This window comes from Prorops nasuta, unplaced genomic scaffold, assembly GCF_024137725.1.
Source record: "Prorops nasuta isolate Cenicafe-Biocafe unplaced genomic scaffold, Cenicafe_Pnas_1.2 PNAS00006, whole genome shotgun sequence".
Classification (NCBI taxonomy): domain Eukaryota; kingdom Metazoa; phylum Arthropoda; class Insecta; order Hymenoptera; family Bethylidae; genus Prorops; species Prorops nasuta.
In genome coordinates, this window is record NW_027116803.1 from 7,932,851 (window position 1) to 7,955,648 (window position 22,798).

Here is a 22,798-nt window from a genome sequence, read left to right on the forward strand (position 1 = left end):
AAGAGTTACAGCGCTGGTGGGGTGCGAATGTGCGAATAATCGACAATTGTGGAGTTATATTGAAATGGCGTGGTTACTTGGTTAGGGAGGGGAGTTTAATGAAAGAAAATCAGTGTGTGGGTGTATGTGTAGTTGTATGTATATTGGAGAGGTCGTCGTATTCGTATAGTACATTATGCCCATGATGTTGTTAGTGTAGTAGTGGTGGATTCAGTGTACTAGTGCAGTAGCCCGCCATGTTTTTCACCAAGTGGGGTGTGTAGACGAGACCGGGGTGAAAATCATCTCTCGGGGCATGCAGGTATAGAAATATTACTTGCTGATATGAAATATAATTTCTTCTTTTATGGTTTAATAGGATAAGCCTGTATTATTGTCCTTTGGTTAAAAGCTATTTTTGTTTCGTAACGTCCCTCTTAGGGAATATCTTTCTTGGTGGACCTATGACTCAGGAGAAACGCATAGCGCAATATCGACAAGGTTATTTGCACTGGCTGACCAATGTCTCTGCCAAGAATACACATGTACACACATACAGATGTACTCTTTATAGAAAATTTGTATTTTCTTGAAAGGAAAGCGAGCCTTTCTGGCTTGGCAGACACGATTGGTCGAAGAGAGATTCATTTGCTTTCCATACCGAGCTAGAGAGCTGCTGAATTTATAGCTAATTATTTTCTACGATGACACATAGTGCCGTATTAATCTCAAGTTGTGATCCCACTTAATAACATCGCTCGAGATTTTACCTGATTCAACTGCTTTTCCAAGGTTAAAAGTCAAAGAATAACATAGAACGAGTATCCATGTTTTAAAATATATTTGAAAGTGGACGATTGAATTGTAATAAGATTGAGAAAATTGTTAACTTGTCAGTTTGTTTATACCAATTGTGGTTATTTGATTTCAGAGTCAAAATGGGAAGGGGACTCTACGTGTTGTCCTTCGCTAAGACCTGCCAGCCTCGCTTCTATATAATATCCACCATCCGTGTACAGTAGCACAGATAAATCTATCAATTTGACTACCAAAATTGAGCAAAATACGTAGTTGGGACACATTGTGATAAGTTAACGCAAATACGAAAGAATCAAGTTGGTGGATTCAGTATAAAATTAAAACTTTAAAGGACAATAATATACAGAAATATTGTACTGTAAATAGGTAAGATATCATAAAGGATCTAGCTTATGATTGTGCCGTTGTTGACATTCATTTATAGAAAATATTCTATCGATAGAAGAGAGGATGATCACCCCGGTACTTGGAGATATTGTGGGAGTTTTCGGATACAGGAGAAAGCTTGTCAAGAGGGAATGAGGAATCCAGCATTGCATCTGGTCGGGATAGCGACGTCCCCAGGTGCAGGAGGTGTCTATGGTAGCAGGGCCGAGGAGGAGTTGCGTCAGTGGCTTGAGATACGCTTGGATGCTTTGGGAATTGACCCAATAGCGTACTCGCGATTTGTGTTGAGCCTGTTGCGCCGCCCCAACTCGGCCCTCAGCCCTTCTGAAGAGTCTCTGCCAATTGGCAGAAACGTGGGACGTCGCTTGCGCTCCAAGGCTAAGCTGCAACCACAAGGTGACCGGGAACAGAGAAGAACTGTCGTGGAGTGTTTGACCAGTGCTGCTGATAATGTAAGTGATAATATTTAAATTTTCTCTATTAATTTACATATTGTAATCATAACATTAGCATTATTGTTATTATTATTATTGTTATTGGTATTAGTATCAAATCATATTCATTATTACATTGTCTCGTACCTGAGTCGCTTACCAAGCTCCCAATTCATTTTCCCGCTTAGAAATGTGGTGTGGAGAGCCTTGTGGATGAGCTCTGTACAAAGCTGAGAGATCTTGAAGGGGCTAGTTCGAACGACGAGACAGAAGAATGCAACAAATCAGAAAGCGAGACAAAACCGAGCATGGAAACATTAACACCGCGCGACAGAGCTCTAAGATATTACGCAGCTTTCCCTGCCTTGCAGCCTTCCAATCTTAAGAAGTTTTCTCAAAGGAAAGACAAGAATTCTGGAAACAATAGCTGTAACTACAAAAACAGCAGCAACAACAACATCAATAATAATAATAATAATAATAATAATAATAGCAACCACAACAACAATAATAACATTAAGAATAATGGAATTAGCTACAACAACAATAAGAATAACAGGACGCGTAATAAAAAAACAAAGATATCTTCGGTAAGTCGTATATTTTCGAATCTCGATATTTCTCGTTTATCCGTAGTTTTTTAAAGCAGGAGTAGAGAATTAAAGAAAATATACATTTTTTATTCACATAGAACTTTGAGGCACAAAGATCAGAGGACAAAGACACGTTCGGTTTTGCAAAATCAATGGAACTAGAGAGAGAGAAGGAACGAGAGCTGGAATTGGACCAGCTAAGATTGGCGCAATTGCAGGCGAAATTTGATCAGAGCTTGGAAGCACTTTGGGACTCGGGACCGGGGAATTCACAGGACACAGCGTCAATCTGGGCAGCTCCGACTTTGTCGATTCCTTCTGGTCCTCTGTGGCCGACTGAAACCGAGGCACCTTTCGTCGCATTATCCACTTCGGATCATGGATACTCCACCGAAACCCCATACCAGGAATCTATTATTGACGACTCACCGCTTATCCCATGGGACATCGATTTAATCAATATCGAAGATTTTACAGATGAATGTAGTAATAATAAGGATAAGTCTGGTAGGAAATATTTTTTTAATTAAGTAGACAGTTTTTATTTGTCAACTCATTACATTATTAATTAATATTTAGAGTACAATCTTAACTGGTCGGACCCAGTGTCGGAAGGTCCCTGGTACTGGAAGGGTTTGAACAGCAGCAACTTGGCGTCCTTGAGCTACAGTCCACAGGCAAACAGCTGCTTCTTTCCAGTCATACCACGAAAGAGCCCCGTAGGAACTTCCAAGGATACTCGTTCAACCTTGAAAGTCACCAGCTTGACGGAGCCCGACGAAGATCTGCTAACATCGGCCAAAACACACTTTCGCCCTATCAAGGACGACGGTCCTTGGGCAGATGGAACGACCTTTCCAGTAAACGACAGCTTGGAGGTTGTCGCCTATCGCAGATCGGAGTCTGGCCATCTTCTGTACCTTCCAGGGGGTGAGAGCCCCTACATGGAATACCGGGAGGATCCGACCACTTCCTCGTCCACTGTGAAAAACGACTCGAACTCATCGTCGACTACCTCGAAAAACGACGCATCGACTCCATCGACGAATACGAACATTCTGACGTTGAAATTCAGGGTCCGACAGTGCGACAAATGCGTACAGACCGATCCCATTCGATCGCCGGTCAAGCGTAGAATCCTCTCCGAGCAGGAGCGCTTTTATTATTCTCCAAACGAGTTGGAGAAAGCCCCGAAGAATCTGGATGAGGATGAAGATTATTTTGTTCTAGATCAGTTGAATGTGATGCAGGCTAATGCGCCTTTTCATAACGACAGAAAACGGTAATTATCTCTAAATTTTGGTAAAGCAGGAAAATTAGTACAGCAGGATAGAGTTTCTACAATTAATTTATCATCTTGTAATTTTTAGGAGGCACAGTAGCAGCTTTGGTTGTCAGCCCGTAACGACTTTGCGTCCGTTAACCTTGTGAGCTGACGAGAACACATAGCTGTTAGAGTAATCCGCAAAGCGAAGGTTTAGCTATACTTTTATTTCGACAATTTCAGCCGAAAATTTCAGCTGAAGATATCACAACAATGTGAGACAGGGCGATCCTCTTGGCATGTGGAATTTGTTATGCATGAAAACCAAGACGGCACGGCTACTCCGCCCTGTCATTTAGTAAGAAACAAGTGAGAGGCGTGGAGGCGATGAAAAATATTAAGCGTTCTTTTAGATAATTATTATTAACCATCTCGAGGATTACAAAATGGAAGAAAATAAAAAAATGTGTATGTCTTACACCGCGTTTAACTATGAGACAAAAAAAGTCATTACAGTAGTCAAAGTGGTCCAGTTTTCATTTGTAGCTTGTTAATCATTTAATGTGAATTTTTTCAAGGCCGTCTAAGAGCCTTGTTTGTAGAAATTTGTAGCAGTTTTGTTTCTTACCCGATTAATGAGGACTGCGAAACGTGCTTGCGCGCAAAATAGAAGAACTTGCAAGTATATATTTATTGAATGGTGGTGAACGAACAAGTTTCAGGAGAGATAATTGCCGGAAGCAAACATTTTTTAAGAATTTGAATGATATGGGCGATGAATCCAGCGAAACGGATAGTAATGGTGAAATACAAGAAAAGATTTTATTTGCATAATAATGGAGAAGAATAGAGATTATTAAAGGATGGAAAGACAAGTTGTGAAAGAAGCGTATTAAGAATAAGTTTAAAAGACAACAGTGGAACGAGGAAGGATTGTTGTAGAGAAATCTTTAAAAAAGGAGCTGTGAAAATATTTAAAAATAAATAGCAAGCTTCACTGGGAGAGCAAGAGATTACTAAGAATTATTTATCGGGCGATAGCAACACAGCTGGAGAATATAAAATCAAAAGTGATATGTTATTCAATGGATGGAGAAAAGAGTAAGAAAAGATAGCGTTGAAAAGAAATGGCGCGTTTTCGTATAATACGAACATACGTAGCACGTGAGCTCGCAATCTAAAATGGGATTATCATGGAAGTGCTGTTCTATTTTATTGTTGTTTTCCATATTAATGGATTATCTTAATCGTATTCCTAATTATAATTTAACTTCCTAGAAAATTAATGTCCTTACCCCAACCTTCTCTCTCCCAAATTCCTCAGTCCCGTTATCCCTCGCTTTCCCTATACTTTTCCCTTTAAGAGAATCAGATAATTCAGATTACACATGTATAAAAGGTGTAACTTGAGAAAATGAGCCTGCCAAAGTGTGGGCGAGCAAAAATTGCGAAGAATCTTGGAAGAGGAATGTCTTTGAGCTAAGATTAAAAGGGAAAATGTAAATGTCAATCGAGCACTTGAAAAGAGCTTCAAGATGGAAATGTGACAAGGGTGAAGAGACAAAATTAGACGATAGAGAGATGTGTGAAAAAATGTCTTTAATTCTACGAGAGATGAGGTTGATACGATGAAAACAGCAAGGAGAAGAAAAAAAGGTTAACGAGAGGATGTTTCAGAACGATCTTATGTAGGAAGGCACGAGTTGTGCGTGAACAAAAAAAAAAAAGAAGAAAAGAAAAGAAAAGAAAAGAAAACAAATCAGTTGTTGTATATTCTCCGAGCAAAAGCGTGTATTGCGAAGAGAGTAAACGAATAAAGGCATTGCAAGCAATTCTTGTTTTATTTGACCAAATAAACTCCTTTCTATTTAATTTTTAATTTTCACCACTAAAAATATTAGTTTTAGCAAAACAATAAAATGGAAATAAAAAAAAAAAAAGAAAATTGCACGATTCTGCTTAAGAAGTTGATTTGTATGTGTGTCGTTTCCTCAAAGTTTTCGTCTCCTCTTGCTTCTCAATCGTTTCAACTTGGGCGTCTTCGAAGAACGGATTTTTCGAGGCAGAATGTTCGGCGCGGCAAACGAACCACCAATATTCGATGCACAGCGTAATTACGGAACCAATTATACCTATTAAGATAATTGCGAATATTCCACCAGTTTCAGTCACGTCCATTCCATCATTTATATCCGGGGCGGGCCTGCACTTTTTTCGCAAGGGTTTACTTCTCCACCATTTCTTCTCGAGTGCTTCAATTTCCCTCCGTCGAATCATTATTCTAAGCCTAAATCGAGGTAAAAGAAAAATTCAATTGAAATTGTAGCTTCACGTATGCATGCATAAATGTGAAAAGTTTGAGCTACTCCATTAGGGGAGAAGTCGAGGATTAAAATGGGGCTAATTTCGACGATTGCAAAAAATTTAATCACGTTAAGAGAGTGAGATACGTACGCCTCGTTAATTCTGCGCAGGAGGGGCGATCCTTTCTTCAGTGCGAATTGCAACGGGCGCTGTGCGAATGTCTGGCCTATTTCTTTCAAATCGCATTCTCTCAAGGTAAGGTACTTCACGTAGGGAGATTCCGTTATAAGAGCAAAGTCTTCGGCTCTACCCTCCTCCTTGCGAATCCTGGCCAAAGCCTCCTCGTTGCTCCCGACAAATTTCACTTCTTTCATCGACTGAAGTATTTTGATGTATTTATCATCTATCGGATAATCCCACACGGTGAAGCGGGACCTTTCGAACGCTGATAAGCTCTCGTTCAGGCTCAGATCGCGCCAGACTCTATATCGAATAATTGTTTCGATCGATCAAACTCTTCGATAAATTTACCCTCGGCCCGATCAATCATAATTCGAACAAATAATTATATCGTCGTCAAACATATTAAAGCTTTTATACCGACCGTCGAATTTCAGTAGAATCACACACATACACACACACACATAGATTGTGAGGTGCGACGCGAATGAAATCAATTTAATTCAACGAAGAAAAGCAGAATGAGTTTCGAAACGTCGTAGAAGCTTCATAATAATGGTAAAATGATAGCAATTACCTATAGAGGATAGTTTCAGCATTAGCCTTTAATTGAAAATATCGATGAGCGGAGGAATTTTCCAGGACGGAGTATCCAAGTTTGTACTGGTGGATGAGGTCGTCGAAATTCTCCACTCTTTTCTCCAATCTGGCGAGAGTTTGATAAGCTGCCAAATTGGCCGTGTATGCGGCGATTATGACGAAACCGAATAGCCACCAGGTAGCAGCTGTTAATTTGCCTGAGAGGTTTCTCGGGATCTCCCCGCCGCCCTCGGGTGTCATGGCGGTAATGGTGAACCAAAAACTTTCTCTCAAATCAAAAATACGAGTTCCATGCTCCTCTTTGTACAGCTCCGGATTGTTCAGGTAACTTTTCGGGGACCAACGCTCGAATATCCAAATCATGCAGGCTGTGGTCATAAATGCGATTGAAATGGTCAGCAACACATTGTTATCCAGTATTTCGAGGAATCTGAAGAGCGAGGGCACCCTTTTCTCCTTCAAAGCCAGTATGGACAATCCTGAAGTCTCGTAATAAACATTCGTGAAATCCACCACCTGTTTACGAGAAAGGAAGCAATATTAATTATATATGTTTCATTTTTGGTGTGTTTCCTCTCCACTCCTATATATATATATATACTCGACGATAAACTTGATTTTATTGGACTCTCCAATGAAATTGATTCGATTCTCCTAACGATGTTTATTTATCACCTTCATTTATGTCACTAGTGTACTGCACGTTCATTTAATTAATTCGCTAAATTCGTTTAGCGTGTTTGATTTATTTATAATGTTTACTATATATATACATATATAGGTATACACGGGTAAATTTAGTTTACTCTGGTCGCGCTTACCTTTGCTTTCTCCGTGGATGCCCACAGAGGCGACAAAATCATATCCGCCTTATCTTCCAAGAGTTTCCCAATGGCACCCAGCCAAGCTCCATTGTCGTCCAAGTAGCTGTATCTTGAATCATCGGAAGGATAAAAGGAGTAATGAAAATTAGCGATTTTCGCGATTCTCGATAAAACGTCTATGCTGAATCCACGCCAGGCGTTGGTTGCGTTATCAAATGTTACGAAGGGTTGACTCTCCGTTACCAAAACTCTCACTCCCACCATTTCTTCCATCTCGATGGTCCCTCTCTCTCGCAAAATTCCTTAATTAATTTCAAAATTAATCGTTGGTTTATTCAGCGTTGCGCTTTATTTAATTTCCAACGTAACCAACAAAATTCGACCTTATCGATTAGAGTGGTTGGAGAAATTAGAGAGAGAGAGAGAGAGAGAGAGAGAGAGAGAGAGAGAGAGAGAGAGAGAGAGTGTGGTTAATTAGTGTTGGACCGAAACAATGCAGAAGTAGGATTTTCATAAAAAAGAGTGATATTTTTGGAAAAGTTACTTAGGGGAATCCCAAAACTCGAAATAAGTTTCCGCAGAATTTGTTCACTAACTCGGACGGATATTCCGGCCGATTTAATTGCTCGCATACTTTGTTTAATTGCTAGAATCGTCCCAGTTAACTTGGACCGGAAGTCGCGCGAGGAAAGAACGGTTGAAGCCTCGTGGAAGGATAGTTCGCGGACTGAACGAAGGACCTCTCTCTTTCTCTCTCTCTCCATTTCCCGATGCATATCGATCCTCTCACATTACGAGAAAAAACACAAGACAAAACAAAATAAAAGTTTGCACTGCTTTGCGTGTCGGAAATGCTATACAATTACCATTACACGCCCTCCCCCTCTCCTCACCTTCTCACCTACCAAAACGGTTATAGCAATTTTTCCAATTTTTCTGCAAACATAAAAGTTTCACGCGTAATAATAGTAATAATAATAATAACAAATTTTTACGGAAAGATTCGATGCACGATAAATATATCGAGAGACGAATCGCTTTCATTTGCTCCGCAACATTTTCTGTCCTCTCATGTAAGAAATTTATTCCATCGTCGTAATCTCCAGCTTTTCAATTTATTGTTAATAATTCAACCTCGTTTTCCGACGCGAAATAAATCTTAATGACAATGCAGGATGAATATATAAAGGCTAGGTGAAATTCGTAGAATTTGATCAATGTAATTTAACGTATAATAATTATTATTACAAGTTTATATTAAAATATGTGAAATGCACGATAAATTCTGTATGAACCTATATATATATAGAGAGAGAGAGAGAGAGAGAGAGATGGATTACTCTCCACTCACACCCCACAAGTTTATCTGTCCTTAAAGTAAAAAGTTTATTTCACCGTCGTAATATCCAGCTTTCCACTCAATTGTTAATAATTCGAGCTTGTTTCTGACACGAAAAAAATTGTAATGACAATGCGAGGGGTGAAAATAAAAGTTGGGTGAAACGCGTGGAATTCGACAAACGGCTTAACGCGTATAATAATAATGATAAATACGTCGAGAGAGATTCAGTGGCCGATAAATATATCGAGAGAGACGAATTACTTTTCAGTCACTCCACAATTTTGTTCCTCCTCTTCGACCCCCTCCACCGACTCACCCCACAGTTGAAAGTTGGCTCTATACATCGATGTAGCCTCCATAGGGTTTCGTTCTATTGTTAATAATTCAGGCTCGTTTTCCCACACGAAAGAAATCATAACGATGTTGCAGGGTGAAAATAAAAGTTTGGCGGAATTTGTGGAATTCGATAAGCGTCAAGGCCTTGATATATAGATAATGGTGTTTTACGGGAGAGAGCATTTTGCCTAGCCCATTTCGCGTATTCGAACAATGCTGATCATAATAATGTAAAGCTAAATTAACATCGACAGTGTCGTAAATATCAGCTGTGATAAACGTCGAGGGCTGATATATTTCATTGTTCGCCACTTTCTCCTGACAACCTCAATTTTCCCCAACCTCGCGCTAGGTGAGATTTACGATAAATAACAAACTAGGAATATTTCACACGACGAGCATTTTTTTTTTCCAAACATTTTCATCCCATCTCATTATCCAGGATTATAATACACATTTCCTTCTTTTTTTTTAAGAAGCGGAGGGGTGGTTATTTCTCCAAGCAGCTTATTAGAAACTGGGTAGTTTCCCAAGTCTATCGAAGCTTTATAGCTGCGAGCAAAATAAAAGTAAAAAGTTTTCAATTTTTAATGACTGCGTGAGAATTTATGGTTAAAGTTTACCATCGTATAATGTTAAAAGATATTGGAAAAATCTTTTCACGACCCCATGCACCGAAGGATTTTGATTAATACCCAGCTGAGCTTTGATCGTTCTTTATGGATCCTTTAAGCTCGAGCGGTGTGTGATTGATGCGTCAACTTATTTCCACGACAATTTTCTTCTCTCGATTATTCGATCGGAAGACGTACGAAAATGTCTCTATAATTCGACGCTGACCCAGCTCAACCTGGTTAGCCTCTGCACGTAAGTGAGCGGACGAGGGTGCGCGCGCGCGCGCGCGCGCGCAAAACTCCGATGTGGTCGATATGCTCAGGATTCATCCGACGTGCTAAATATTCCAAAATTAATATAGATTTCATACCGCACGGTTAATATATTTAATCCCCCCACCCCCTAACCTCAACTATCCCTTTACTCTCTATACAACGGCCCCACTATACTTTATATACCTTCCACGAAATGGAGCTCCACTCGCGAATTAAACTGCGCACAGAAAAAAAACAACACTCGATTTTATCATCGAAAAGTGTCGCATAAATTATCGATGAAAACTCCTCGCATTTTTCCCAACGAATATTATTCAACTGACATGTACGATTGCGTGATAATCGTTTCCATTGATTTTACAGGAGCTTTCTTTATTAATAGTGAAAATAGTTGATCGATTATTCATGAAAAAAGCGTGAGGTTAATTTAAGTTGACACTTTGAGCGAGTCTTATCGTAGGACGTAAATGAATATGCATTATTAGGCACGAGAGCACGTATGATTGCTCGATATCTTTTGATCATTCCTCCGTGCTGTACTAGCTAATCAGGCTTCTTTTTTCCAACGTGTTTACTGTCAGCTACGCATGTCTCGCTACGCTTCTTATGCTCGTGGCGAAAAAAATGTATCGTGAGGAATTTTCGTAGAACGTAAACTTTAGGTCAGTACTGCTTTAAGTCTGTATATATATATAATGGGGTGGGGTAGCAATTTAAAGCACCCTAAAGCATAGACGCGTAAGAAAATAATGTACCGTTGACCATAAAAAATTTCAATTTTTTTTATAACACCTTTCGCAGCTGCTTCCCATCTGCATTCGAAGAGAGGTCCAATGAGCAAAAATTCCTATTTCTCTCAGCCTTGCTCGGATACATGATTTTTTATGGTTTCTTCTTCCGGGACACGTCACGAGTACCTCAGTCTGTATATATGTATATATAGATTCCCTTGGATGTGCAGAAACGATCTCTTTAATTCGATTAAACGAAATCGATGAAATCATGGATTTCCTGGAATTTCCATGCTCCGATGATCTTTTTTCTCTCCAGTAATCAAATCAGGTCCGTGATACTCGACGAGCAAATGGGAGAGAGAAGCTGAATGGCTGTGCGAAAAAAATTGATGGCGAGTGAAGAGATTGGCGAGGGAGGATGGATGGTGCGGGTAGAAGGTGGAAGGTAGAAGAGGAATGGTTAAAAAAGGTACGACTTGACTGGAATACACACGATTTCTCTTAAACTCATTTGTTTATTTCAGATGCGATCGCAATCGCATATATATATATATATATACGTGATGGCAAATCCACGGTGTGAAACGTGATCCTCCACCCACCATTTCTGCCATTTTAACAACTTCGTTCGGTATTATTATACAGTTCTCGGTACTTTATCCATTTAGCCCTGCAAATTAATGATAACAGTAACAGCAACAACAACAACAACAAAAAGAAAACACTCGCATTCGCCCGTTTATTTAAAGTTTCTGTCTCGTTCCAACAGTCTTCCAACGTGATTTATATTTTCGACATTTGCTCTCTTTTCGCCTCATTTTTCTTTATTTTTTCAATTAGCTTCGCTCGTCGCGACTTGGAAGAAAACGAGGCCGGTGGAGAGTGAAAAAGAGAGAGGAAAAGCATAAAGTGATGATAAAGAGATGGGAGAAGAAAGAGGCGAGTGAACGAGTCTGTCGTGATTAGCACTCGCACTGGTTCTAGCTGATCTTGGACGTTACGTTATTTTGCGCATTATCCACGAAAGGTCGTACAGGGTGTTTTCGAATTACCTACGGTTTTACAATACTCGTACAGCAGAAGGCGCGATATAAAATAATCCGTTTGAATTTTTCAATTCCGACCAGTAGTTTCAAAGTTACAGCGATATTTGCTGCGATAATAAAAGTGTACAGTGTTGCCAGTTGTCAGCGATACCATTGGTCTATTAAAAAGTGGTTTAACTTATAAACCACTGGACGGAAACAAATTTTTCCAACGGATTATTCGTTCGCGGAGTACAGGGTTTCTCTCGTGAAAAATTCATGAGATACGTCGAAGACACCCTGTACATTTTAGGTTATGGCAACCGGTAAACGCCTAAACCGAGCGAACACAAACGCGTTTCTCGCTGAACACGTTTATCGTACATTACACGGCCACCTTTGCCAAGTATACACGTTCGATTGAGCACAGCGTTATAGGAGAGAATAAGCATGACAAACAGGAATTTAGCAATAACAGCAGAAGCTCAAGCCCGCTGTTACACCCGTTCTCTTACACTCATTCGACGAAACGCACGGAAAACTTATTAAAGTACTTAAAAACTCGATAAATGCTTATTGAAAAATAACGACTAGTCCCTTCTGCGATTAAAACTTTCGCAATCTCGTGGAATAAATTTTTGCCACTTTGCCAGAAATGCCGGATACCCTTAACACCACCTTTCGAGAGGTGTTATCGAAGGTTTTTAAGGGAGAGAAATTGGAAAACATCGCCTTTAAATTTATTTCTTAAGCTAATTAGCAATTCAATTATCGAGACTTATTAAGCTTAGCTAGCTAGTCGGTAAATTAAGCGTTTCTTTGGCTAAACACTGCCAAGCAGGGATTTTGGAATGTTGCCAGAAATGGCGCGCCTTTGTAACACTCATTTCAAGACTTATCTTCTAAGAGTGACTGAAATAAAGAAAAAAAAAAAAAAAAAAAGAGAGAGAAAACAGGGGAAAATATTTTCAGTTAATGCTGGTGGCTGAAGAATATCAAGAAATAGGATAAAACTCGAGGTAAAAATAAACAAAATATCATTTTACTCACAGATGGTACCTACACATGTTTGTACGATCTATGTTAAAGTAGCAATCCTAACAAAGTGAAGTGACGCAAATACTTGCTACAGTATTGATTTGACTGCAAAAGTATCTCGCATTACGTTCCAAAGTAATCAGTATATTTTTAATATCCAAAACCCTATTATCATCTCGCGTGTCTCGGGAAACTATTTTTTTACTAGAATACAATTTAGTCATAAAAAATATCATCAACCAATTGAACAAACGTTAGAAATACTCTCGTATGACTTTGAATTACGTGGAAAAAACCAACAGGATTACAAGAATTATCGAGTGCACGAGCAACGAGTTGAAATGATATTTTCCAGAATCGCCACAAGTCTTTCGAGAGACAAGTATAATCCTCCAACGATAAATCTTTTTAATAATACAAACTTTTTACACAATAAGTTATTACATACGAATACAATGACGACTAATCAGCGAACTATGAACAACATCATTTTCTTCCCATTTTAATAACGCAGTAGACAAATGCTGTACAGAACGAACAATTAGCCATGGGAGGTTCGACGAATGGGAATAATAAAGGTATGTATATATATATAATCGAGCTATAAACAAATTTCTTCTAATCGTATGAACACTTTAAAACGACAAGTGGCATCGGCTTATCAGGTAAGTTCCTCATGTTCCTCAGATTTATTTGGCCAGCGATCTGCAGGAGGATGTTGCTCTCGTTTTAGGAAATCGCTAAGGGTAACACAGGGTTGGGTCTGCAAATTGGAAGATGTCTTCTGGAGACAGAAAGAGAGGGAGAGAGAGAGAGAGATTAATTTTGCATGCTAAACACATACACACACACACACAGCACGCACAACGCAAGTCCCCCGCGGGAGGGTATTTAATTGTCACTGGACTTGGAGCGTTCACTCACACCATCAGCACTCGCGCTCCGACTCATACACACATATTTATTCTTGTTCATTAAATCGATTTTAGTATTTACACATCCAAGCGACAGACTCGCATGAAACGCTCGACTGCATTCTGGTCCTTGCTGCACCCAACCCTCCCCCCCCCCCTCCCCTTCAGCATCCTCTTTACAGACGACAACCCCCTCCTCACCACCACCACACATACATCCCCAACCCTCTTTCTTCATCCACATTTCAGCAGCCCCCTTTGCAAGACTCGCCCTTTACCTCCTTTCCTCCGGTCAACATTCTTCTTACCCCCCCCCCCCCCCCCCCACCACCACACCCTGGGGATCTGATAATTAATCTTCCATAACCTTATTATATTTTACAACATTTACACGAACCGTTTTACTTTGGCCGCACGGTGTTTCGTGGGTCAAATTATCTCGAGTTTTCCCTTTCGTCAACAATATCATTTATTAACCCTTTCGCTGCCAATGACGAGTATACTCGTCGATGCCGAGCCGAGCTCCCTCCAGCTGACTTTGCTAGCCTCGAAAAGGTCATTGAACTCCATCGCTCGCTGGTCCAGCGAAATGTATAAATCTCGATTATTTTGGACGAGTAATCAGATTGACTTTTTTCAATGCTTTAAAAGTTGCTCTGAATAATAAATACTCGCGCACTAGTGGCAGAAAAACGAAGCAGTGATAGTGATGCTTCGAAGTTTCCTTGTGCAACGAATGGGTCAATTATGTAGTGCTGTAAGAAATTCTAAATAACTTTTTTTCTTTTAATAAATTATTTCCAAAATTATATGAATTATCGTTTATATGATAAGTATAAATAAGAGAGGATAAAAAATACAGCATGGGGTAAAATAGCCCCTTTATCTCGAATCTGTCTCAATCGAACTCTTTCTTATCCACGTCCATTCGAACAAGAGGAATTATATCCATAATTCTTTCCATGCTTTATAGCTTCAATATTTATTTCCCCTACGGTCGTAGGCGATATCGTGTTTCTTTTTGCTCCTGCACGAATAAAACTTAATTAATACAGAGATATTATTTCATTTGGGTGAAAAGCTTCGCTCTCCCAGGCGTCCATCGATTGGAAGGAAAAATTGCTATTCGAATATTCAGAACGGAGTGTTTGTTCAGCCCCCGTGCTCATTCAATTTTTTGTTTCATAAACGCATCAAGAAGAAAATGACGTGACTCGTTTGTCAAAAAAGAGAAAAATAACAAACGCCCCGGACAAGCAAGAAATATATTCAATTAAAATACTTTTTCGGAGGGGGGATGAAATATTAATGGCGAAACGGTTAATTGCTTGCGAAAACTATCGATTCATTGCGAATCTTGGTGTTTATATTCGTATCCAAGAGTAGCTGGACTTTTTCATTTTGGCAATTCTCAGAGACAATCGAAGGATCGTATTTGCAAAGAGATTGCGTTGGGGGTGGGGGTGTGTTGGAGGATCGAGAGCAGCGAGAACTTTGAACATTTGCCAAGCGTATACGTATTGCTATACTTGTAAATCACAACCAACGGAGTATTAGTTACTTAACTAGATATTCATAATATACGTATAATAGCTTAACGCTCTCCGTATATGGGCGACCAGTCCCTATTAATATTTGCACACTTCGCAGATTCCTTTCTCAATTCGAGCCACGAGTTGCGCTGCGACCTCCGCTTCCGGTACACCGCGAGTTATCGGGATCCGGAACTCTTAATTCTCGCCTCCCCTACAACTAAAATGGTCTTATAAATTCAATCGATTTGTCAAACCGGAAATGTTCATTTCCGGCCTCGAAACTTTCGCTAATATCTCGCAATATACCCACTAAGAGTGTTGAAAAAAAATATATACGACTCTAATCCGGAAATTAGATTAAAATGATCGAATGTTGGTATTTGACATTTTTCCAAATTCGCGTCTCGTGACGATTGAAACGCTCGCGTTCGAGAATGCGAACAATATTGTAATACAATGCCATTTAATAGATTTATATCTAAATATTCATGTATTTGTTTATAATAATAATATATATGTCTATGTACACCGTTATGTTGTCCCTATTCAAGAAGGCTCAGTCGTCTTTCGTCTCACGAATCTCGTCAAATGAGTTTAAATTATTAATAATTTGTTTGTTTTGCAAAAGGTAAACGAAAACTCTATAAAAATACCAGAAAGAAAACTGTGATTGATTGAAATCAAAATTGAAAAAAAAACTTCATCTCGTAACGTACAGTGGTCCATTGTTTGTAGAAATATTTAAATCTGACGAATTAAACCATTTTCATCCATCAACTGTACAGTCGCACATTCGCTAGAGAGCGACAATATTCCGAAAAATTGCAATATTTGATTAAGCAGAAAATGAGACTGCATTATTAAATTAATTGCAAACACGATTCGCGTATAAATAATTGAAGCATCAAGTGGAAAAATAGCGTTTGCTCGGAAATGCATTTTGAGATTTGCCATTTTAAATTTTGACCATTTTCTTCTGCCACTCTTCAGACTATAGATTTGATATTTTTATGCGAATCAACGAAAGATCTAGCGATCTCCCATTAGCCCCCTTCGTAACTTCACTACTAAAAAAAGAACATTGTTTATCCAGCAGTTTAACAATAAAACAAATTCCAATTAATAAACGTTTCTTTAAAATTGCAATTTTCCTAGGTTTTTCGTACGATTTGGCACTGATTGCTTGCAATATATCTAATGGCAAAAATTTCGACGAGATTCGCGAACGTGGCTCATGGCTTTACTTTCCCCAATGAATAGGGAGGATCGTTCTATCGCAAGGTGGTTTTGTATTGGACAGTGTACACGTATATATGTGTGAGTGTGTGTGTGCGTCTCGAGTCGAGCATAATACTTCTCTATTCTTACAGTTAAGAAACTTGTGTCATTCGTAGCACGGCTACGAAATTATTTCTCACAACCTTATCACAACCTTATTATAGCACGCCACGAAGGCGAGGTTGAGTTTTATTTATTCCTTTTCTTATTTCCTCGTGCATACGCGTGCCTCGAGTATGTGTGAGGGCGTCGTACTCCTATTTTCTTCTCTCGTATAATCATATATAATATAATAGCGTTCCTTTTTCCCCCGCGGACTTACACTAGTTGATTTTTCCTCTCGTACCCCTTTTGGTCCCCCCCCCCCCCACTCCGACACACATCGAGTAACCTTTTTTATTTTCAGTTTGGTGCACTCGAGGGAATGGCAACTTCCTGTGTCGCACGCCAGTTTCTCTCCTCGGAGCTCCCATTTACTCTTATTGCACTCACACTCGCAGAGCCAACCTGTTCGTGTATGTTTACGCGCCCGCGTGTGTGTGTGTGCGTGTGCGACACACAACCTACCACGTACGTGGGTGTTTGCCTAGCCACACGCGCGAGCGCCCTGGCAATTTAAACGTAGTTTTGGTAAACGTCAAATCAGCCCAGAAATTCATCGAAACTTTTTCTCGATTATCAATTCACGACTGCTCAATTTCCTTCGATTAATCGACCCTATATACCGCTCGAACTTAATGAAACGGTCTACGAATGCTGATCAATCCCAGGAATTCCACGAATGGCACCAAAAACCGAATTTTTCTTGAATTTCTGTCGGTATGAGGTGGCATTTGTGTTTTCCTATCTGCATGTGTGTGTGTGTCGTACGATATCGTGTATTAGAATAAAATTGTTACAATTGGAATATCAGTGTCGAGAACGTTTTCGATCGTTTATCTCGACTCGCCTCTTCGTCGCAAAAAAGCTCGTTAACGTTGAGAGATTCGCAGGATTTTCTGGAGTGACTTAACATTCTTGTATATATTATTATTATTTACATATATATCGCTTTTCTTGTGTTCCTATGTATATATATATATATATATATTTTTTATATATATACATAGACGTATGCTTATACCACAACCATTCGAGTGTTTTGGCTTAAATATTTAAAATCGAGCAGCCAAGCAGCCTTCGAAAGGCACGCGTGCCCCTCGAAAGAATTCGAATTTCATTAATAATAATTCACAACCGTGATCCAAGTGATAATAAATGATTAAGCGGCGACGATTATCGGATTATCGTACGTCGCCCCCCCCCCCACAGTTCCAAAATTTCATCACTTCTATCGTTACTTACGACTTTCACCAAGTGGTACGCAAAATCGATTTCCGGCGTTTGATTTACGGTGAACATCGGATTATTTAGTGCTTATCCCCCCTCACCCCTTTCCTTCCCCACTATAGTAGTACCCAACTATCGAGCTTTCATAAAAGCGTGAAAATTGTACGCAAAACACCCGGTGAACCCTCGTTAAATCTCTATTAGCACATTGCAAGTGATACAGATCAATGTATCTTATGACATGCCGGATGAAACATTGACGATTATCACTGATCATTTTTCGAGCCAATTAATTAAAGATTAGCGTATTTCCGCTGTTGATATTTAGCGTGGACTTAACTTTTGTTTCCGATTATAATCGCCGAATAGCAAAATTACTCGGAGGAACGTTGTAAATTTGTTATTTGCGCCATTCGAATAATAAACATGCCGTTATCATTAATCAATGAGAATTCTTTAGATAATTAAAATATAATCGGTTTTTGGTATTACGTTAATTAAAATTTTGCTCGTGAAATTTGATAAAGTTTCACAGAATATTCCGTCTTTTCTATGTACACTGCAGTGGTACAGATAAATATGAGTAGGAAACAATTGTTGTTATCATCGGTGCCATTTATAAATACTGATTAAATTTCAGCCAATTAAGAATTCTTTGGCTAATTAAAGCCGAAACTGCAATCTCACAAAGTTACAATAAAATCTACCGCATAATATTATTCGTCAATTAACATTTCGTTTGTACGAGTTTTATACGAGGAAGCTCCAAACTGTTTCATTATCTCAAGCGTCCATTAAATTGTTGTCTCGCTCTTGATAATTAGAATACAGTTTGATGGGTGATAAAGGATAAAGTAACTAGCGGTGGAATAAAAAGGTGAGCCGTGCAGCGAACGAATGATCGGAAGAAACGAGTGCGATTCGCTTTTCTGGAAAGCTTTTACGATTATCCTACGACTTTACTTTTATAGTACGCCTGGGTTTTGCTACACGAGTGTAAACCGAGACCAAAACCTTCTGTGCTCTCGTAAACAGTCAATAAATAAATCGCACCGATTTGTCTACTAAAATAATAACGACGAGAGCACCTGTAATGGAAATATACAAGATTTACGCGATAAATTAAAGCAAGAACGTTCGTTTGTGATAAAAGCAGCGAAAATATCGGAGAATTTCTACTAAAATAATGCAATTTGTGTAAGAAGGATTTTGAATAATAATTAATGGGCTGGGGGGTTAGTAGGGGGAACGCAGGGTGGGGGGATGAGAAAAAATAATAGGAGAATGGGGTAAGGCTCGTGAGAGAGAAGTTGGTGGGTAGGGGGGGGGATGTAGATTATGAGAGCAATTAGAAGATACAGAATGAGGAGGATGGGACGTCACAGCGACAATCTCAGAGTTATTCCAGGCTCGTAGTTATTACTCCGGCTGGCCGGGATTAAACCGCAGCATTCCTGTATTTTTATAATGATACCACGCACTAAAATATGCCACGACAACCAGGACACACGTCCCCTTTCATTTTTATCATCCACTGGAACCTCTCCACAAATCAATTCCTCTTACAATCGTCGATACCCCGAAAGCATGATTTATGCATACGATTCCCTCTTTGTATGAAAAGAAGATTCCTCACGGCCTTCCAAATCCACGCGGATCCCTCAGGAAAAGCAAAGACGTTCTCGCGTCTTCACGCATCAATTCCTTCAGGAATAATCCGTAAAATTGAAAAGATACACGCTCAAAGCCTCTCACAATTATTAGCTCCCGCGAAAGAGAGATTTTTTTCTGGAGAAATGTTTTTTTTTTTTTTTTTTTTTTGTAAGCCGAGGCAGAACTGATTTTTCCACTACGTCGGTGGAAAATTTTAAAGCGTCGTGGATTGGTTCAGTGAAAACGATTGAAACGTTACGAGATTGACAGGTGTGGGGTGGGGAACGAGACACGAACGTGAGAGAGGAAAGGTGGGGGGGGGGGGGGGGGGGGAGATGTGCGTGGTGAAAAATGCCATCTGGATTTGGTAGGAGCAATTGTTTACAAATTGTAGATATCATTCACGCGCAATCAATCTCAATGCTCGCGGTGTTTGCGCGCGTACGCAAAGAGAGACGTTCCACTAAAAGCGCATTGAATTGCAAACTAGACAAATTTTGCGGGGAAAAACTTTGCGAAAAGTTAAATCGACTATACCCAGCGATCAACTATGCACGGACTGGCTTTGATATAATGGTAAATCCCCATTGATTTACATCATTGAAAAATTCATCTTTCGCTTCCATCGTTAATTCAAAATGAGCTTTTGCATTGAAAAGCTCGGTACCTTTCGATAAAAAGAGAATACTCACAGAGCTTTAATTGTGTTTATTATTCGCGAATAGCTTTCACCCTTTTATTAATATTCCTCGGAAAAATTATGACGATGAGACGCTTAACGCGAGTCTCTTTGATCGGATACTCGGGTCGAGATAACAGCCACGCGATTGCTCAGTTTTCATTATTATTCAATTGGCATAAATAAAAGTGCGAATTGGGTGGTGCGCGACGCCTATAAATTTCAGCATGGACGAGTTTGCGTTTTGGTCCGACGATCTTTTCTCAAGAATCGTTTAATACCACTTGGTGACCCCCCCCCCCCCTCCCTTAGTAATACAAGGGTGCTTTATCTCCGAGAGAAAATTTTCCGCAAGTTCGACCGATAAACGTGCCGCGATTATACCAACTACGATACAATAATATATTATCCGCTAAAACGCCTTAATTGGAATCTTGGTCGATTTCGTAGAAAAGTCCTATCCGTAAACGCCATTTGCTCCGCTTAAAATCTGATTGGCTAACGTCGAGCTTCGTTGCTGGCCCTCGCCCGCCGGAACTTCCGTATGTTTTTCTCCTTCCTCTCCAAGCGTGCACTTGGACAGCTCCCACCCTCAGTTCCCCCTCTACTCCATCAGCTTCAGCTTCAAACAGCCTGAAACACCGTTGAACAATAATTAATAGCGGAAAAATTTAACGCAGATGCAAAAAATGATAATTTCTATGAAATTTTCGCAGTCTCGGAATTTTTATGCATGCTGATCTATCTCATTCAGTGGTTAATGGGAAGCAAAAATTTGTAGCTGCGTCGTTATAGGGAAGATCAAACCGTAAAGATCAAAGAGAGGAAAGCTCACCCGAGGGCCCCTTGGCTATTTAAACTTTGGCAAACCTGTATTGAGAGAAACTAGCCTCGTTTTCATTGTCCCCCTCATCCCTCTCCTCCGCCCTTTCATCGAGGATGATTATTTTTTCAGTAGAAATCTCGATGTTTGATCGTACCATTTCTTTCCCACATAATATTACAAGATTTTCCAGCGAGTTTTATTCCCCTATTTTTTTTAAATAACTATTGTTAGCCCTTTAAACAGAATTGACTCCTCCGAAACGTTGTGCAAACAGAGTTCTCTCGTTTATCCAGAATGTTTGCGAGTAAGTTTCCAAACGATGGAGATCCGAATTCCTAGCGAAGCCTCGTTTCAGGATAGATGAAGGTCTCTTAAAGGAATTCATTTGTATTCGTCGGAGTTTCGTGAAATATTTCAATTTCGTCGAGTGGACGTCACGTTCCGGCTCTCAGGATCACCGCCGGAACCGAGCCGAGGAATGAGTGTCGAAAGTTTTGCAAAAGGGAAAAACTGTTGAGCGAGTATGGTGGAATGATAAATTATTTCGATATATAAAGAAATGCATGGGAGAATTTAATTAGTCGATTAAATAGACGAGTGGCAGAGACGGATAGAGATGGGGTATAGGGTGGAGGAGGAGGGGGGGGGGGGATGAATAAAAGAGAGAAAAGTTGAAGTATACAAAAGTAAGAGATAAATTGAAGAGGATGTAATGGAACGATTCGACGATTAAAGTGTCAGAATTTCATATATATATATATATATATATATAGTAGTGTAACCCTGATGCACAGTCCGTGTGTTTTCAAGCCAAGGACTATAAGCATTAGCTCGAGCTAGTTTTGCGATAACAGGGACACGACACAATTCGAGAGAGTTGCTCGACGCCCGCGCGAAACTTGCCTAATTGTGGCTCAGGTGATTCACCCAATTGTTCTTTGGGGACTACGCGAATGTTTCCTGAACAAAATTCAACTATTGTCCCGCGGATGTCGCAGATATTCATCGGGTGCGCCGTAGATGCCAAAAGATAACGCCAAAGTCAACTAATTAATTCGCACAGCCAGGCGGAAAACTCGATATGAACGCTGCTTCGAATTCCGCAATTGACTCAAGACCAACCATTCAGCAATATTCCTAAACTTCGCCAATTTCGATTCAAAGTTACATCCTTGTTAAGATCCTGCATTATAAACTAATTCGAAAAATTAGGCCATTCAACGTTCCTGCAATAATTTTGCGATAATCAATTCTGTTCATGTATATGTATATATATAGTGAAGTGGAGAAAGTGGTACATGATTTTTTTGACGAGATTTAGAAATTTCAAGGTCGTTGGTAGTGGGAATCTATTTTTCACGATCGAACAGCGCAAAATCGTGCAAATTTCCGGAGTTTAGTCTAGTTGGTCGATGGTCTATTTTCTTAACTGCAGTTCAATCCTAATCCAAATCCCACCACTGTCCGGCCGCAGAAATTCAAACCAATTAGTGGCTGACCGCTTGGAAATTTCGAAGCTCAAATTCATGAATTATTTCGATGGATACTTTGGAAATGTTATGAATTCACGCGCGTATTTATCGACATCCAAGAAACTTCGAGTATACATGATGATTGATGTATGAAATTTCCAGTTTGATCGATGCGAAACTAACTATTATTTATCACGTAAGAAAAAATGTTGCATCTTTGTCTGGATCGAGTAATTACTTGGAGCCATAATCCGGCAGCATATTTTCTAAGAAGTTTAATTCTAAAACTCTATGACGTCAGTGAAACTGAATTTTGAGCAAATTAACGTGCAATGAAAACAAACGCCAGGATTGGCACTATAG

The 22,798-nt window shown here is 39.6% G+C and overlaps 3 protein-coding genes across 5 annotated transcripts in view; 1 reads left to right on the forward strand and 2 right to left on the reverse strand.

Annotated features, from left to right (window-relative positions):
- Window positions 1–161: 161 nt before the first annotated feature.
- Window positions 162–5,308, forward strand: LOC136774394 (hybrid signal transduction histidine kinase G-like). Its single transcript, XM_066728661.1, has 7 exons — window positions 162–301; window positions 911–1,164; window positions 1,241–1,637; window positions 1,808–2,209; window positions 2,311–2,719; window positions 2,792–3,494; window positions 3,583–5,308. Exons 3-7 carry the CDS (start codon window positions 1,317–1,319, stop codon window positions 3,641–3,643), a joined length of 1,896 nt encoding a protein of 631 aa, XP_066584758.1. The 5' UTR covers window positions 162–301; window positions 911–1,164; window positions 1,241–1,316; the 3' UTR covers window positions 3,644–5,308.
- On the reverse strand, window positions 5,170–9,847 carry LOC136774395 (ionotropic receptor 25a-like). Its single transcript, XM_066728662.1, has 5 exons — window positions 9,758–9,847; window positions 7,382–7,493; window positions 6,538–7,076; window positions 5,931–6,263; window positions 5,170–5,763 (listed from the first exon to the last, which is right to left on the reverse strand). The coding sequence occupies exons 2-5, from the start codon at window positions 7,421–7,423 to the stop codon at window positions 5,436–5,438; spliced, it is 1,242 nt and encodes a 413-aa protein (XP_066584759.1). The 5' UTR covers window positions 7,424–7,493; window positions 9,758–9,847; the 3' UTR covers window positions 5,170–5,435.
- A 4,160-nt stretch (window positions 9,848–14,007) lies between these two features.
- Window positions 14,008–22,798, reverse strand: part of Oct-TyrR (Octopamine-Tyramine receptor) — a 59,607-nt gene continuing 50,816 nt past the window's right edge. For all 3 annotated transcript variants that reach the window (XM_066728222.1, XM_066728224.1, XM_066728221.1), the window contains one exon: window positions 14,008–20,770. The gene's annotated coding sequence lies outside the window, so the exon portion shown is untranslated. The remainder of the gene's footprint in view (window positions 20,771–22,798) is intronic.